Genomic DNA, 17,854 nt, shown 5'->3' on the forward strand with positions numbered 1-17,854 from the left:
TGTATTGAGTCCTTCTTGATTGAGATCTTTCTTGGGTGTATTATGACTTTGGAGATTAAACATTGTTATATATGTTAAATATGTAGCAATATAAGAGAGACCTACCTTGGCTTGAAGCCTGGCTTGTTCTCATAATCATGTGCCATGTGAACCTTTCAATAGCCTTCTACTTATTCTTCGTGCTTTCTTTTTTTTTTTAATCTGTTTTTTTTTTTTAAAATAAAACAGATCAGAATAAGTTTTAAAACTCTTGAAGGCTTCCTATTGCCCTTAAATTCAGACTCCCTATCATAGCCCACTTAGCACTAAGCCTCATCCAGTACCATTCTCTCTCTTGTTCACCACTAGTCTTATCTCTGTTTCTACATTAAGCTCTTTCTGGCCTCTGGCTCTTTGTATTTTCTGTTTCTTCTTTCTAGAGTTCTTTCTTTGTCTGGTTCCTTCAGGCTTCGGTTCCATTGCCACCTCCATAGAGAGGCCTTCTGTATTAGTTTCTTAGGGCTGCAGAGTATCACAAACTAGGAGGCTTAAAACAATAGAAGTTTATCCTCTCACTTCCAGAGGCCAGAAGTCCAAAGTCAGGGTGTCAGCAGGATTGGTTACTTCTTGGGGACTCCGAGGGAGAGCCTGGTCTTGGCCCCGGGGAAGAGTCTGGTCTGTGTCCCTCGCTAAACTTCTGCTGGCTGTTGGCAGTCCTTGGCGTTCTTTTGCTGGAAGCTGCTTGACTCCAGTCTCTGCTTCCATTGTCACATGGCCATCTTGCTTTTGTGCATCTGTGTCTTAACATGGCATTCTTCTCTCTGTGCCTCTTTGTCTCTTCTTTTCTTATAAGAACACCAGTCATATTGGATTAAGGGCCAACCCCTCTCCAGCTTGTCCTCATCTTAACTAATGACATCTGCAATGATCCTGTTTCTAAATAAAGGCACATTCTGAGGTTCTAGGAAGGACATAAATTTTAGGGGGATGCTATTCAACCCAGTATACCTACATAAATTTCAATTTAAAGTAGGCTGTGTTACTGGAGCTATACAGTAGTCCTCCCTTCTTCATGGGGGATAAGTTTCAAGACCCCCGGTAGATGCCAGAGATGGTTAGTACTGAACCCTATATATAGTATGTTTTTTTCTATACATACATACCTATGATAAAGTTTATAAATTAGGCACAATAAGAGATTAACAACAATGATCAATAATAAACAACTATGACACATTATGTGAACGCGTAGTCTCTTTCTGTCTCTCAAAATATCTTGTTGTACTGTACTCACCTATTTTCTGACCATGGCTGACCATGGGTAACTGAAACTGCAGAAAGCAAAACCATGGATAAGGTCTATAAACATACTCGTCGGTTATTTATTCCTGGCCAGTGATTAGCAAGGCACTTTATTAGACCACATGTTACACATATTGTACTCAGCTCTGGGCACACCATCTGTAAGAGGGAATTTTAATTAATCTAGTGTGAGCAGGGTTAGGAGGACTTTAGAATATAGTATTATATGGGAAATAGTAAGAACTGGGGTTGCTCAGTTGGAGAACAGAAGATTTATGAGGTCATCGCAGCTCTTTGCAGGAGGAGGGGTAGTATGCAAGATTGGATTGTGAGTTACATAGATCACAGGTCTGAACTCCTGCTCGTGAGAAACATGGTTTTTGCCTTTTTTGGAGGTTGAGGGGTCTTTGTCCTTTTACATTATACTACCAGATACCAGCCTCTATCTCTTAGAAGATGTGATGTAGTTATAACAGTGGTATCAGGAGAACATTTTGCATGCGTAGAAGAAACATTAAGAACAGGCCAGGTGCGATGGCTTATGCATATAATCCCAGCACTTTGGGCGGGTGAGGCAGGTGGATCACTTGAGGTCAGAAGTTCAAGACCAGCCTGGGCAATATGGCAAAACCCCGTCTCTACTAAAAATAGAAAAAGTAGCAGGGCATGGTGGGGCATGCCCATAGTCCCAACTACTTGGGAGGCTGAGGCAGGAGAATTGCTTGAACCCAGGAGACAAAGGTTGCACGAGCCAAGATCATGCCACTGCACTCTAGCATGGGCGACAGAGTCAGATTCTGTTTCAAAAAAAAAAAAAAAAGAAACATTTAGAGCAATAGATTATAAAGGAAGAAAATCAGTAACACGTCATCTTATGTTTAACAAAACAGAAGAATATAAACTTGTAAGGCCTTGATGATATGCAGCCTTACATTATTTTTATGAGATTATTATTGAAATGCTTATATATCATATATACGAGTTCTGGCAAGATTATTTACTTCTTAAAATAGAATAAATACAGCATAGTTTAGATTACCTTGCAAATCAGCAAAGAGATTATGGCAGCATTTGTCTGTGGTGAATAGGACCTCATGGCTCTGGGTATATTCAGGCTGCATGAAGATAGGAATGACCTTAATTCTCTTGCCCCCTGTCCTCTCCCAACCCCTTTATGACATTCTCATCCTAGTTTTATCCAACCATTGAACTTCTCTGCTCCTGCTCCTGGGTTGTGAATATCTGCTAAGCAAGCCCTTATCTAGGCAGATTATTGTGCCTACCAATTCAGTCTCCAACCTCAGGAGCTTTATGGAGGCCTAGGCAACAGTTTTTTCTTCCATGCTGAGCTTTTACCTCTGTCTTTAAATCATTTGCCACCCTGGGCTCTCTTTTACTATCTCTTTTAATAGATTATCTTGTCCCTTTACTGCATTGACTAAAAACTAAGGTGTCATATGAGAGGCATTTTAACTAGAACCCTTTTAGTTTCCTCCCTCGCTAATTAGAAAGATAACTCTTGCATCCATCTGTTTCCCAGTGGAGAAGGGGTTCCTCTTGCTGCCCAAGTCAGATCCTTCTGTTGGTGCTATTGACCCCATTCCCTCCTTCCTCCCCAGGATCTCGCTGCATCACATATCCCTCACTTACCTAGAGTCTCAACTATTCCCTCCAATTAATTTTTGTCCTAGGGCATTATACCTCTCCCCTGTTTCTTCCTTCTTAAAACTCTGTTGTTGGAAACACATATTTTACACGTTGATCAAATCAACATTTTGCAGCACATGTGGGTTCACCAAACACTAGTATGCTGCTGAACGAGCTGCTATGTTGTACATTTTACAGAAAGCTGTTTCTCAGGTAAAGTTATTGTGTCCTGGCTGACAGCCATAACTTTAAAGTCCTTTCTAGTCTTAAAAACTTTGACTTATAACCTTGTCACCAAGATCGATTATATTTTAGTAATATACTTTGGTAAAATGCTGATTAGTCCTTCTGCACGCCTTGCGATGCTGGCCTTCTGTCCATATTATTTGTAGTTATTTATAACTGTTTCTCCACCCAGCAGAAGGCATGCATTTCCTGCTTCCTCAGCAGATCAAACTGTTATGTGTTGCCCTTAGATTTAAGGCTTGGGTTCTCCCTTAGGCATGTGATTTGTCACTGGGCAAAAAGCACATCCAACTACAGTTTTGTGCAACTCTTCCAAAGCTGGGAACAGACCCACCCAATAAATGGACCTGCACAAACTTGACCTTCTTGGGAACTTTGCTTTCCATTCTCATTTTTGTTTTTATACCAACTGTAGAGCCATGATGCATGAATGCATTCATTTACTCTCTATATATTCATTGGTCTTCTACTACATGCCAGGCCTTATTCTAGTCACTGTGTACTCAGAAGTGGACAAAATAGAAAAAAGTCCCTGCCTAGTTGAGTCTATTTCCAGTGGATGTTTTTCATTCACTGTTGGTTTAGAGAAACAATCTTGGATTTCAGCTAGGTTTCTTTCCTCCCTTTCTCCTTCCTTTCCTCGTCTTCCTTCTTTCCTTCCTCCTTTCCCTTCTCTTTCTTCTGTCTCTCTATACCGCCTTCTTTCCTTCCTTCCTTTCTTCCTTCTTTCTTTTCTTCTTCTTCTTTTTCTTTTTTTTTTTGAGACGGAGTCTCGCTCTGTCGCCCAGGCTGGAGTGCAGTGGCATGATCATAGTTCACTGTAACCTTGAACTTCTGGGCTCAAGGGATCCTCCGATCTCAGTGTCCTGAGTAGCTAGGACTACAGGCATGTACCACCACACCCAGCTAATACTTTTATTTTTTGTAGAGACAGGGTCTTGCTATGTTGCCCAGGCTGGTCTTGAACTCCTAGGTTCAAGTGATCCTACTGCCTTGGCATCCTGAAGTGTTGGAATTACAGGTGTGAGCCAGTGCGCCTGGCCTAGGTTTTTCTTTTTCCTTATTTAATTAATTAATTAATTAATTTTTTTGAGACAGAGTCTTGCTCTGTCACCCAGGTGGGAATGCAGTGGTGTGATCTTAGCTTACTGCAACCTCTGCCTCCCAGGTTCAAGTGATTCTCGGGCCTCAGCCTCCCAAGTAGCTGGGATTACAGGGTGTATCACCATGCCTGGCTAATTTTTTGTATTTTTGTAGAGAAGAGGTTTTGCCATGTTGGCCAGGCTGGTCTCGAACTCCTGGCCTCAATTTGATCCTCCCACCTCAGCCTCCCAAAGCGCTGGGATTACAGGCGTGAGCCACCATGGCAGCCCAGTGAGACTAATCTCATCTCCCATGTCTTCCCCTCATAAACCTGTTGCCGTAAAACAACAGTTCCTGAATTTATGCTCATTCTATATAGCTCATCATAGCCTTGCACATGTTTTTCTTCCTTTGCTTGAAATGCTCTTTTGTACCTGAAAAAAAAAATTCTTCTCTATGTCAAAGTTCAGCTCAGATATTACCTCCTTGGTGCAGCCCTCTGTAATTTCCTCAGGCAGGGTGGTGGCTTTGGCTTCTGAGCTCCCACATTGCTTTGTATACAGAACTTAACCATACCACTGCTTGGTTGTTTCCTAGCACATTAATCATTTATGTTAGATTCCCCAGAACTTGAGAAATGGAATTGTATCTTAGTTTTTTTCTTAATACCTGCTTTTTAGTGAGTACTCAATAAGTATTTTTAAATGAAAGAAAAATTTAATATTAGTGTGATTTAGTGCAATATAATTTACATATGACTATATAGTGAAATAGAAATATAAACATATACTTTGTAAAATAATATATATCTTCAGTGAGATTTTAAATGTTTACTAATCTGCTTTCGAATTATCTTATTATACATATAGAACAATGCATTATCCTAACTCCAGAATCCCCTCATTCTCTTTTACAGTCAGTTTTCCCCTGCAGTGGTAACCAATATCCTGGTTTCTGACAGCACAGATTTTGAATCCTGACTTTAAAAAGAAGGGGGATGATTGCTATGTTTCAATTATGTGAACATTTATTTATTTAGAAAAGAAAGATTTAAAATAATTGGCATCTCTGTCTGTTTTTTATCCAAGAGTTTGGACTTGAGATCTAAGTTCCCTTTCTGTCCTAAGGTTTTATGAAACTTAATTTAAAACAACAAACTGGGTGTGGTGGTGTGCGCCTTTAGTTCCAGCTACTCTCGAGCCTAGGAAGGAGGATCGCCTGAGCCCAGGAGTTCGAGGCTGCAATGAGCTATGATCAAGACACTCTACTTTGCCTGGGCCACAGAGGGAGACCCCGTCTATTAATAATAGAACAAACAAAAAAAGTAATGGTCTTTCCGACTTTACTACTTATATAAGGGCGCCCTCTAGTGGTGTAACATTTCCTAAAATTTATATGCAGTGCTTGATTACAGCAGCACTTTATTTCTTTTTTTATTTTTTTATTTTTATCATTATTGTTATTTTTATTTTTATTTATTTTTTATTTTTATTTATTTATTTTTTTATTATACTTTAGGGTTTTAGGGTACATGTGCACAATGTGCAGGTTTGTTACATATGTATCCATGTGCCATGTTGATTTCCTGCACCCATTAACTCGTCATTTAGCATTAGGTGTATCTCCTAATGCTGTCCCTCCCCCCTCCCCCCACCCCACAACAGTCCCCGGAGTGTGATGATCCCCTTCCTGTGTCCATGAGTTCTCATTGTTCAATTCCCACCTATGAGTGAGAACATGCGGTGTTTGGTTTTTTGTCCTTGCGATAGTTTACTGAGAATGATGTTTTCCAGTTTCATCCATGTCCCTACAAAGGACACGAACTCGTCATTTTTTATGGCTGCATAGTATTCCATGGTGTATATGTGCCACATTTTCTTAATCCAGTCTATCGTTGTTGGACATTTGGGTTGGTTCCAACTCTTTGCTATTGTGAATAGTGCCGCAATAAACATACGTGTGCATGTGTCTTTATAGCAGCATGATTTATAGTCCTTTGGGTATATACCCAGTAATGGGATGGCTGGGTCAAATGGTATTTCTAGTTCGAGATCCCTGAGGAATCGCCACACTGACTTCCACAATGGTTGAACTAGTTTACAGTCCCACCAACAGTGTAAAAGTGTTCCTATTTCTCCACATCCTCTCCAGCACCTGTTGTTTCCTGATTTTTTAATGATGGCCATTCTAACTGGTGTGAGATGGTATCTCACTGTGGTTTTGATTTGCATTTCTCTGATGGCCAGTGATGATGAGCATTTCTTCATGTGTTTTTTGGCTGCATAAATGTCTTCTTCTGAGAAGTGTCTGTTCATGTCCTCTGCCCACTTTTTGATGGGGTTGTTTTTTTCTCGTAAATTTGTTTGAGTTCATTGTAGATTCTGGATATTAGCCCTTTGTCAGATGAGTAGGTTGCAAAAATTTTCTCCCATTCTGTAGGTTGCCTGTTCACTCTGATGATAGTTTCTTTTGCTGTGCAGAAGCTCTTTAGTTTAATGAGATCCCATTTGTCGATTTTGGCTTTTGTTGCCATTGCTTTTGGTGTTTTAGACATGAAGTCCTTGCCCACGCCTATGTCCTGAATGGTATTGCCTAGGCTTTCTTGTAGGATTTTAATGGTTTTAGGTCTAACATATAAGTCTTTAATCCATTTTGAATTAATTTTTGTATAAGGTGTAAGGAAGGGATCCAGTTTCAGCTTTCTACATATGGCTAGCCAGTTTTCCCAGCACCATTTATTAAATAGGGAATCCTTTCCCCATTTCTTGTTTTTGTCAGGTTTGTCAAAGATCAGATAGTTGTAGCTATGCGGCATCATTTCTGAGGGCTCTGTTCTGTTCCATTGATCTATGTCTCTGTTGTGGTACCAGTACCATGTACAGCAGCACTTTATTTCTAATTTGGGAGCTTGAGCTGTGGCCGGGTAGTTCTCTCAGTACAAAGCTTCCTGAAGCCATGGGAAGGCGTTGATTATGTGGTGCTTTTACAGAGCTGTTTGACCAACAGATAGAATCTCCCTCTAATGAAACACTTAACTGTTATTTGACAAAACATGTTATTTCTTGATTTACTGGAGCATTTTAGGTATTCTCAAGGGCAGGATATTTTCACCTCTGTTTTAGCAGTAAAGCAAAGAGTGTTTTGGTTTCACAGCATTTTGATAACTTAGCGATTCCCCCTCTGGGGCCCAGAGTTCTTAGTTTGAGGAAAGAAAGGTTATTAAGCACTGCAGAATTTTTCGAGAGGGTGTTTTCCCTCCCCATTTGGTTACTAAGCACACATTTTTTTTTCACATAGATAGATGCTGTTGTGATATTTATTTATACCACTATTGAATTTATAATAGCTTCCCATATTTTCTCAAGCACTGGTTACTAATGTATAACACATCTGTGATAATTTTAACATTAACAAGGGAACCTCATGATCAGAAACACAAGAACCACTTACTTAGAAGATTTGAACTGCATCAGTTGAACAATTATCTATGGCTGGGCATGGTGGCTCATGCCTGTAATCCCAGCACTTTGTGAGGCTGAGGCAGGCGGATCACTTGAGGTCAGCAGTTTGAGACCAGTCTGGCCAGCATGTTGAAACCCTGTCTCTACTAAAAATACAAAAATTAGCTGGGTGTGGTGGTGGGCATCCATAATCCCAGCCACTTGGGAGGCAGAGGCAGGAGAATTGCTTGAACCTGAGAGGCGGAGGTTGCAGTGAGCCGAGATCACGTCCCTGCACTCCAGCCTGGGCGACAGAGCAAGACTCCGGCTCAAAAAAAAAAAAAATTAAAAACAATTATCTACAAAGTATCTGCCATGTACAAGGGCACTGTGGTAGCTATTGTGTTCTTGCCTTTCAAACTGTCTGAATACAGGAGGCTGGGCACCAAATTTTCCCCATGATGGACTCTCCCATTATCACTTATTTTCTTCCCTTTCTCATTTACCATTTTCTCTTTAAATAAATTTATTTCTAAGAGTCTCATTTTTAAGATTAGGGGAAAAATCTTGTTAGGAAAAAAGAAAGCATAGGAGTCAGGGAATGCAGTTCTCTTTCCTGGCTAACACTTATAGAAGTATGGGTAAAGAGGAGCAGCGTCTTACTACATACAAAGATGATTGCCTTCGAAGGATATCTCTGAGAGGACTTCCACCCTTTTTGTTAAGATGGAACCTCGACCCTCTAAGGTTGGCAATGACGAGAGCATCTTTGTAGGAAGGGAGGACAGTTCCTTCCTGGAAGCACCTTCCTCTTGGAGGGACTTGAAAACATTTCCTTTGCCAGCACCACACTCACTGGGGGATACCGTTTCCCCTTTAATTCTTTAAGTCAAATTTAATCTCCAATACTTTCTGGTATCTTCATTGTATGGATGAGTAAAGGTAGAACATTGAAGCAGGGATTTTGAAGGCCTTGACATAATAAAGAAGAAATAAACCAGGAGTCATCCAAGAGCCAGAGATCTGACTCATAAGATGTGGCTTGCTCTCTGATCTTGTCCTAGCTCTAGGGTGCCCATGTGTGAGGGACAACTTAGTAGGAACCCACTCCTAGACATCCATCCTTCTCCAACTGTAGATCTAGAGCTTGTCTAAACTCCACCTTCCTTCCACGTTTCAGTCCTTCTTTGGGAACCTGTGTTCTTCTAACATAAAGGTGTCCATCCTTTCAGGGCATACCAAGCTTGCCCAGAAAGTTGTCAGTCTCCATTTAAGAACTCTAATGGAATGTAACCCCACAATCCCCAAATTAATATATGACACACACATCAAATGGGAGAAAGAGGGTCTTATTTTATTTTAGATCCCTGCTTTAGAGTGGAAACCAAAGCACATGAAAAACTCCTTTAAGGTGCTTTGATTTATTGGAGGCGTTAATTTTTTTGGGCATGCATATCTCTGGGTATACTTTTTGTATCTTTAGTAACATTTTAGTTAACTGTTATTAGATATCTGGGTGCCTGAATAAATCTAACTGCATACTGAATTTTCTAAAACCGAAGGCTGCCAAGAAGGAGCCAATGTGATTTTGGTTTTATCAATGGCCTAATGGAGTTAGCAATAGTAGTGTAGTAACAATTATTGTCAGGTCAGTGAAAAGACCAACATTCCACATATTCTGCAATGTAACTGTTAGTAAATGGCTGGGAGATTTGTCCTTCATTTTGCAAATTTAGGAGAAAGTTACTCACTCCGCGTGTCCCCTACGGAGGGTTGAAGTTTATAGTCAGCTTTATCTGCATGAGCGTGTTATAATGCAAGGAGTATAAATATCTGGGTTTTCTTGGAGGCGGGATTGGGTAGGGCTTAAAAGCACATGAAAAGAATTACATTTGATCCCTAATTATTAGTTATATTACCTTGGGCAAGCTATCTGACCTCTCTGAGCATCAGCCTTCTTATTTTAAAACTGGATGATGAGAGTGCCCCCAGAGGGTAACTGCCGAGATGGTGAAGGGATCTGTGTAAAGCAACAGCACGGTGGCAGACACATGGTAGGTGTTCCATGTTATTCCCTCCCATCCCCACCTCTCCCACCCTCGCTGTCCCCAAATTGCCAGCAAAACTAACAGATGTAATGTTGCTACTGATTTTTCTGGATGCAAACTTTATTCTTGAGCGGTTTTAAAGTCCAAATAATTACTTTTGTACAATAAACATCATTTAAAGGATGGTCTCTTTTTTTCTTGCCTACCCATTCTCACAGATCTATGTCTTCTCCACATGGTAAAGTGGGGAAGCATGTTTTGAAATTTCTTGGACCATAAAAAAAAATTTAAAAAAAAGAAAAAATGAAATTTCTTGGACCATATGCTAGAAAGAACTGCTGTGCATGACTAGAGAGGTTTGTTTCCTTTCCGAGGTCATACTGTGTTGTCTTTACCGTGCTGTTATTTATTTTAATTGGTTCAATAAACCAAATTGCAAAAATAAAGTTCTAGCTCTGCCTCTGCCTTGTGACCATGGCAAAGTCATGTGACATCTTCGAGCCTAATTTCTTCAGTTGAGCAACACAGATGGAATGGTTTCTAAGGCCCTTGTCACCTTTTCGTGTTGTGATTCATAAAATCTTTATTCAGGAGCCCAGAACAGGAAGTGGCATGTGGGTCCCACTTCTCAACAGCAGAGGGCATACTGCCCCTAGTGTGCCTGGCCATTAGGTATTGAAAACTATCTAGTTATCTAGCTAGAAGTTGATATCCTTGATGATAGGAAGGAGCTAAAGAAATTCTGTAAATTCATGTTGTGCAAAGGACATTTCACTACATATTTCCAGTTGTTTAGTACCTAGGTGAAGCACTCAGAAAATAGGAGATTTTGACATTCTAAGGTCCTGTAATTCTGTAAAGAACTTAATCTGTCTCCCATCTAAGTACCCCGTGCTTAGGATTGGTGTGCAAATGGGATAGAGAGGAGAACTAACATCTTTTAAGCTCATATATATCAGGAACTGTGCCTGGTACTTTAGGTGCACTTTCCCTATCCTCACAGCAATCTTTTGAATTGTGTGTGGTTATCCTTATTTTATACAGGAAGATACTAAGGTTCAGAGAGGTTAAGTGATTTGCCCGAGGCTTCACAGTTAGAAGATTCAAGTTCGGGTCTGTTAACTCCCAAGTCTGCTTTCTTGCCAGGGTTCCTGTCTCTTTTCCCCAATCTTAACAGTCAAGGCTGATTGCTAGGAGCAGGAGTACCTTGGGCACAGCCTCTTTTCCCCAATCTTAACAATCAAGGCTGATTGCTAGGAGGAGGAGTACCTTGGGCACAGCCACACAAGGGAATTTGGCTTTCTCTGGTTCTGAAGTTCTTGTGGCCCTTGTGATTCTAGATGGAAGTGTTTCTCTGGCAAGAACTTTTTATCAGTTATATTTAGCATGACATATACAAACACATACCCATGTTTTCAAATTTGAAAATTTTAGACTGGATTATTGTTTTTCTTTGTGGGATGCTTTTAAAGGCTACAGCAATATATCAGTTTACATGAAGACTCAGTTCTGTAGTCAGTGGGTGAGGTGAAAATCATTAGGGCAAAATTATCTTCAAGAATCTCATGGGAAGGCATCTTGTTTGAGAGCCATAAGCTTCCTTTCTTTAAGTCCAACACAGTCAGTCTTTCCTCCCTTGTTGAAACCTGCTGAGCTTCAAAAGGTGTTCCTGTGGTGGTTTCTCATGCTGAGTTTAAAATGATACAGTTAGCTTATGTTTGGGGGTATGTTCAGTGGTAATTCAAACCCTTAGACACCAGAGTCTCATTCAGCATGATGAGATGCTTACAGTATTTTAGATATTCTGAAACCTAGCGCAAGAGAAGGAATAACAAATTAATGTCGTATTTTGGTGCTTATTCTAACTCAGTCGTTTTCAAAACTTTACAGAATCACCTGTACGGCTTGTTAAAGCACAGTTTACTGGGTCTTACCCCCGTGGTTTCTGATTCAGTAGGTCTGGGATTCAGCCAGAGGGACTGCATTTGCAACAAGTTCCCAGGTGAAGCTGATACTGCTGGTCCAGGGACCTCACACGGAGAACCACTGTACTAATTGAATGGAAGCAGGTGGAATCACTTGTCCGTCTTCCTTTCACTGTCTGTCTGCCTTTCTTGCCCTTTCATTTTTAGGTTGAGTGGCCCAGAATAGGAGTTCAACAGATTCTTGTTGAGTGAATGATTGAGTAAATTAACATGTACAGTGGAAGGGTTTATAGCACGTGGACATCATTATTACATACCTAGTCCATAAAAACTGCTTATTTTCCTGAAAAGTAGACAGTCTTTAGATTAGAATATCATATTTTAGGACTACATATGGTGATGATCATAGATACCAGGAAGTATGCAGTTAGGTAAAGTTTTGAGACACTTGTGTTTTGGGACCTGTGGTATGAATGGGAACTGTGTATGTAGATAGAGCTGCGTGCAGGAAGTCCCGTCTGTTTTAGAATGACCTAGGCAAGTCTTACAGGGTCTGGTTTAGGTCAGAACTAAGCACTGTTCCTGGGAGACTGGAGCAGCACTGGAACAGCCTACGTCTGATCCAGACTGGGTGCTGCATTCTCATTTCTGTCCTTCCAAAGCACTGAGGAATTCAGCCCCCACGATGCTTTAAAGGCTCAGTGAGACTCTGTACTGCGGGGTAACTCTGTAAATTCAGACAGTTGTACATGAATCTTACCATGTTATAGTATTTGATAATTACATTCTAAATAGTAAGTTAAAAAATCTCAAAGGGTAAAAAAAAATCTCAAAAATGTATTTAAAATTCAGTTTAAGAAATCATTTTCTTATGTAGCCAAAACAATATGATCGCTTTTGACAAAATGAACAAGTCTTTAGTACAAATTGAGTATTCCGTCTCTGAAATGCTTAGGACCAGAAGCATTTCAGATTTTGGATTTTTTTTGGATTTTTTTGATTTTGTAATAGTCATGTTATGTTACTGATTGAATATACCTAATCTGAAAATCCAAAATTTGAAATGCTCTAATGAGCCTTTCCCTTGAGTATCATGTTGGTGCTCAAAAGTTTCAGATTTGGAGTATTTGGATTTTGAATTTTTGGATTAGGGATGCTCAACCTGTATCATTTAATAACTAGTCCATATTAAAATTACACATTTGTCCCTACATCATTATGTATATCTTGTTTGTTCAAAGTAGGATCCAATTGAGGGTCATGTATTATGTCTATTTATTATGGTCCTTAAGATTCATTTAATCTAAAATAGTTCTTTCTCATGATATTGCTTTGTCAATTGTCTTGTAAAATGTTCTACCTTCAGTATCTGTTGTCCCTTTAAAGTATCTTCAACTTGCTCTTTTACCTTTATATTTCCTGGAACCTGGAAATTAGATCTAAAGGCTGGATTAAGATAAAATGGAACATTTTTGGCAGGAATACATCATAGGTGATATGTGCTTCATGTTGTGCCACATGAGGAGGTACATAATCCCTGCTTGCTCTACCATTGATGATACTAACAAAATTGATTACTAGATTAAAGTGATGACAGCCTGATCCTTCCATTGTAGTTATGTTTTCCTCTTGTAACAAGATAGTATTCTCTGTGGTATTACTTTGATACTATATGAATGTTCATTTTCATATTATCCATTTTCCTAATGCTTTTAACACAATTGATAATTCTTGCCTGAATCAGTAACTTTACAGAACTGTCATATTCTAATTCTGTCATTCCTTCTACATTAACTGACATTTGACTAAACACAGCTCTTCCTTATTAACTGGGACTATTCGCAGCCATCAAATACAGTTCTGTTGGACAGGCAGGTTAAATGTTGAATTTTTTACTTTTTAATTCCCAATTTCAAAGTAAGGAGTTGATTTAATAGACAACTTAAATGGTGGCAAATGAACTTTTTCCTTTCTTTCCTTTTTAGAAATATTTTTGTGGACTAATGGAGTTTCATGAATTGAATGTTTCAATTAACTACAGTCATTGTTCTTTTTATGTTTAATTTGTTTTGGTTTTACGTTCAATTTATTAAAATGATTGCCAGTGATTGCCAGTTCCTTGTAGTTGTTTCCTATGTTCTTTAAATATAACTCTCCATTAATTCTGAGCACTTTCTTGCTTCCTTGCACAGCAAAATGCATAAGCTTATCTTGCAGCTTCTTTGTCCCAAATGTCAATCAGCCACTTCACTAATAAGCCCTAATTTCTTTTGGTGGGAATGGTATAGACATGAAAATCTTGTAACTTAGAATATCTATGGTGTGCTGGGGTGACAAGGTTTATGGACATTTTCAGTAGTCTATTTAGTTCATGAATTTTTAATATTGAAAGTTTGTATAATGAAAATTCAGATAGTAAGGGAAAACTGTATTTTGAAAAATAATGGGGTGTATTATATACTTAAAAATTGCTAAGGGAGTAGATTTTAAGTGGTCATATCACAAAAAATGATAAATATGTGAGGTAATGCTTATGTTAATTAGCTCAATTTAGCCATTCTACAGTGTATACATATTTCAGAACGTCGTGTTATATACACCATATGTAAAATTTTATTTGCCAATTAAAATGCATTAAAAAATTAGAAAAGGGTTCACATTGTATTAACAATTCAATTTTAACATTATGTTTTTAAGTAGCTATTTGATTTTATAATTGTATTTTTTCTCTTACATTGAAAATCTTGACCACCAATAGCAAACATTGCTTTATTTTATAATATAAGCAAATGATTTCAAAATAATAATATCGATATTACTATTAATAATAAAACAATGAAGTTTAAAATTTCTTGTGATTATTTTTGTAGTATAGTATAGATTTTTTTTGTAGTATGGTATAGATTGATTTTAATGGAAGAATTAATTACCTCTCATTTTATTACTTTCCTTTGAACTATGTTTTGTTTGTTTTGTTTTTATCACAGGTTGATCATTTTGGATTTAATACTGTGAAAACTTTTAATCAGCGGTACCTAGTAGCTGATAAATACTGGAAGAAAAATGGTGGATCAATTCTTTTCTACACTGGTAATGAAGGGGACATTATCTGGTTTTGTAATAACACGGTATGTGCAGATTCGTGAAATTCCAGTGCTCAATTTGACTTTTATTATGATAACCTGGAAGAAATGTTTTGCAATATATATGACCAAGCATTACTGTTCTTAATTGTAAAGTTCTATAAAAAATAACGAGGCCGGGCGCGGTGGCTCACGCCTGTAATCCCAGCACTTTGGGAGGCCGAGGTGGGCGGATCATGAGGTCAGGAGATCGAGACCATCCTGGCTAACACGGTGAAACCCCGTCTCTACTAAAGATACAAAAAATTAGCCGGGCGCGATGGCAGGCGCCTGCAGTCCCAGCTACGCGGGAGGCTGAGGCAGGAGAATGGCGTGAACCCCGGGGGGCGGAGCCTGCAGTGAGCCGAGATCGCGCCACTGCACTCCAGCCTGGGTGAAAGAACGAGACTCCGTCTCAAAACAAACAAACAAACAAACAAAAAAAAAAACAAAAAAATTAACTCACTGATGACAGAAAAATAGCAAAAGTACATGAATAGGAAGTTCATAAAAGAATTAAATACAGATATCCAATAAGTCTACATATTCAGCCTTAAAGAATTACAAATGAAAAGAATAATGTACAATTTTTGGAGAATTGAATTATTTTATTTTATTGTATTTTTCATGGACTGCCTGAACATCCCAGAGAAATGAATTTTGCAAGTTTTTTGTTTTTGTTTTGCTTTGTTTTGTTTTCAAAATCTCAGCTTATTTCTAGAGTGAACAAGGATATAAGGGAAACAGGGATAAGAATGTTACTGTGTATAGTTTATTTTGATTATGGTCTCTAGAAAGTAAAAACAAGGGCAGGAATTTGTGTATGTTTAGTGTTATATTGTCAGTGTCCAGGACATACAGAAGGTGATAAACATCTGTTAAATGAATAAATGAATAAAACCTAAACAAAGCCAATGCAAATGAGGAAAAAATATACAAATAAGAATGGGAAAAGGTAAATGTGGTAAAGCCACATTTTAGTTTAGCTTTCCTGTTCTACCATTTTCTTTTATTTGTGAGGGTTAAAAATGGTATATAGCCTGTTAGCTTGCTTCCCTGGCTATATTTTCTATCACCTTTTATAATGCCGAAATCCATTAACAAAACTTAATTTGGAAAGATATGTGAAAGGAAGAAGTGCTCCTTTTCAATGTGTCAGTGCTGTGACTAGAAAATGTCAACTTTCTACCAAAAAGCTAGTTGTGAACTACCTTAAAGTGGGGAATGAATTATGTACTATCCCTAATGCCAGTGTCTGGCATGATGCCTGGTAGTCAGGAGGTCTCAGTAAATGTTTGTTGAACTGGTATATGAATTTAAAGTAAAGATATGAACCCAATTACATTGTTATTGCATTTCTCATTTCTGATTATTTCCTTAGGAATGTTAAGAATCTAAATAAGTTAGTTGAAATAAAATACTTCCCAGAGAAATGAGATCCTAGGATGCCTATTTCTTTTAGGTCAGTGACAAGTGAAATCAGGACCTCCTTTCCATCAGATTCCCGTTCTGTTATTCTGTGAAACAACAGAGGCTGCCTTGTCTCTTTTCTCCTTTTGGTGTCACTTTCATTTTATGTGAAGGCCACAGGGTAACTTTTCCTGTCCAGTGATTTTTCCAGTTTCCATTCTCTTTTATTATAGGCAGGTAGCTGTTCCTGCCTCCACTAGGCACTACTCTGACAGGCACTGTGGCAGAACTTAAGGTTTGCTGGGGTATCTCTGTTCTTGAAAGTGGTGGAAAGGAAGAGATATTCAGTGTAGGAACAGTTCTGAAGAACTGACTAGAGGCAGATCATAGAAGAGCAGATCCTGGCCCATCCCCAGCCCCAGAGACCTTCCTTTACATACCAAAATGTTCCAATGCACATTCACTTCTGGACATTAATTTACTGAGAGGCAGCATCACACAGTGGTCGAGAGTGAAGGCTTCAGTCAGATAGACAAGGTTTGAATGCTGATTTTGCCTCTTTGCTGTGTGACTTTAGGTAAGTTTCTTGTTCTGTGCCTCAGTTTTCTCATCTGTTAAATGGATACAGTAATAATGGTTCATAGAGTTGTGTAAAGACTTAAAGAAGCTTAAGGGACTTGCAAGCACATAATGTTAAAAGATGTTGATATATTACATGGACCTCTTTTGAAACATAAGAATAGTCCTGAAATAGATCACTTATTACTTTGTGAACTAGTTCAGTGAAATTGCCTCCTCTCAAAGCCTGAAATCGACTGCACAGAGGTCGGGACGTTTTAATGGATGATCTTTACTCTTAAGGTACTCACGGTCTGGTGTGTGTGACATACATGTAAGCAAATTTTGCGGCACAGTACCGAGGACCTATACCTAGCACAGTGGTGTTGAGAAGGGAGAGTGATCAGCACTGCCAAGGTGGGGCAGGCAGAGGTGGGCATGCTTGAGCTGGGTGTTTACAAGATCTGTAGATAAATGGCAGGGAATGAGTAGATCCTTAAGAGAGAAAGTGGGGGTTATTGAAACCATCACAAATATCTGGTTAAATTCTCTATCCTTACATGCATATAACTCTTCTAATTGTTCATTTATCGATCAAAACAAAAACACTTGAGGTTCTTAGTCTTTGTTAGGGAGCAGGAACTCACTAAAAAGCAACAGTGTGCACTAGGAATGACAAATAGTTTTAATCTGTGCTAAATCTAAATCTAATCAGTTGATGTTGACTACCTAGAATGCTTTGTTGGGAAAAGATTTGGAGGCCACAACTGAGTAAGTGAAAAAATGAAGTGATTGGCTAATGACCAGATATAGATGGTTCTAGCAAAGGAGATCTAACAGCTCTTGATGATGGTGCTCTGGAGCCAGACACCTGTTTGAAACTTGGCAATGCCGCTTACCAGCTGTGTGAATGTTGAAAGTTATTTAAACTCTTGTGCCTCAACGTTCTTGTCTATAAAATGGCGGTAATCAAAGTGCCTATTTCATAGATTGCTGTGATAATTAAGTGAATTAATACATATGAAATGCTTAGAACAGTGCCTGACACATTATAAACACTCAGTTATTATTAGCCATTGTGAGCTACTATTTAT

General features: G+C 38.8%; 1 protein-coding gene across 3 annotated transcripts in view; it reads left to right on the plus strand.

The window, feature by feature from the left end:
• The window catches only part of PRCP (prolylcarboxypeptidase), an 80,208-nt gene that overhangs the window by 28,141 nt on the left and 34,213 nt on the right, over positions 1 to 17,854 (plus strand). For 2 of the 3 annotated variants that reach the window (XM_004093116.3, XM_030828906.1), the window contains one exon: positions 14,658 to 14,798. The exons of the other annotated variant lie outside the window; for it this stretch is intronic. In XM_004093116.3, the coding sequence (XP_004093164.2) occupies positions 14,658 to 14,798 (141 nt within the window). The remainder of the gene's footprint in view (positions 1 to 14,657; positions 14,799 to 17,854) is intronic. 3 annotated transcript variants of the gene reach the window in all.

The sequence above is a fragment of the Nomascus leucogenys genome, chromosome 15 (genome assembly GCF_006542625.1).
Source record: "Nomascus leucogenys isolate Asia chromosome 15, Asia_NLE_v1, whole genome shotgun sequence".
Classification (NCBI taxonomy): domain Eukaryota; kingdom Metazoa; phylum Chordata; class Mammalia; order Primates; family Hylobatidae; genus Nomascus; species Nomascus leucogenys.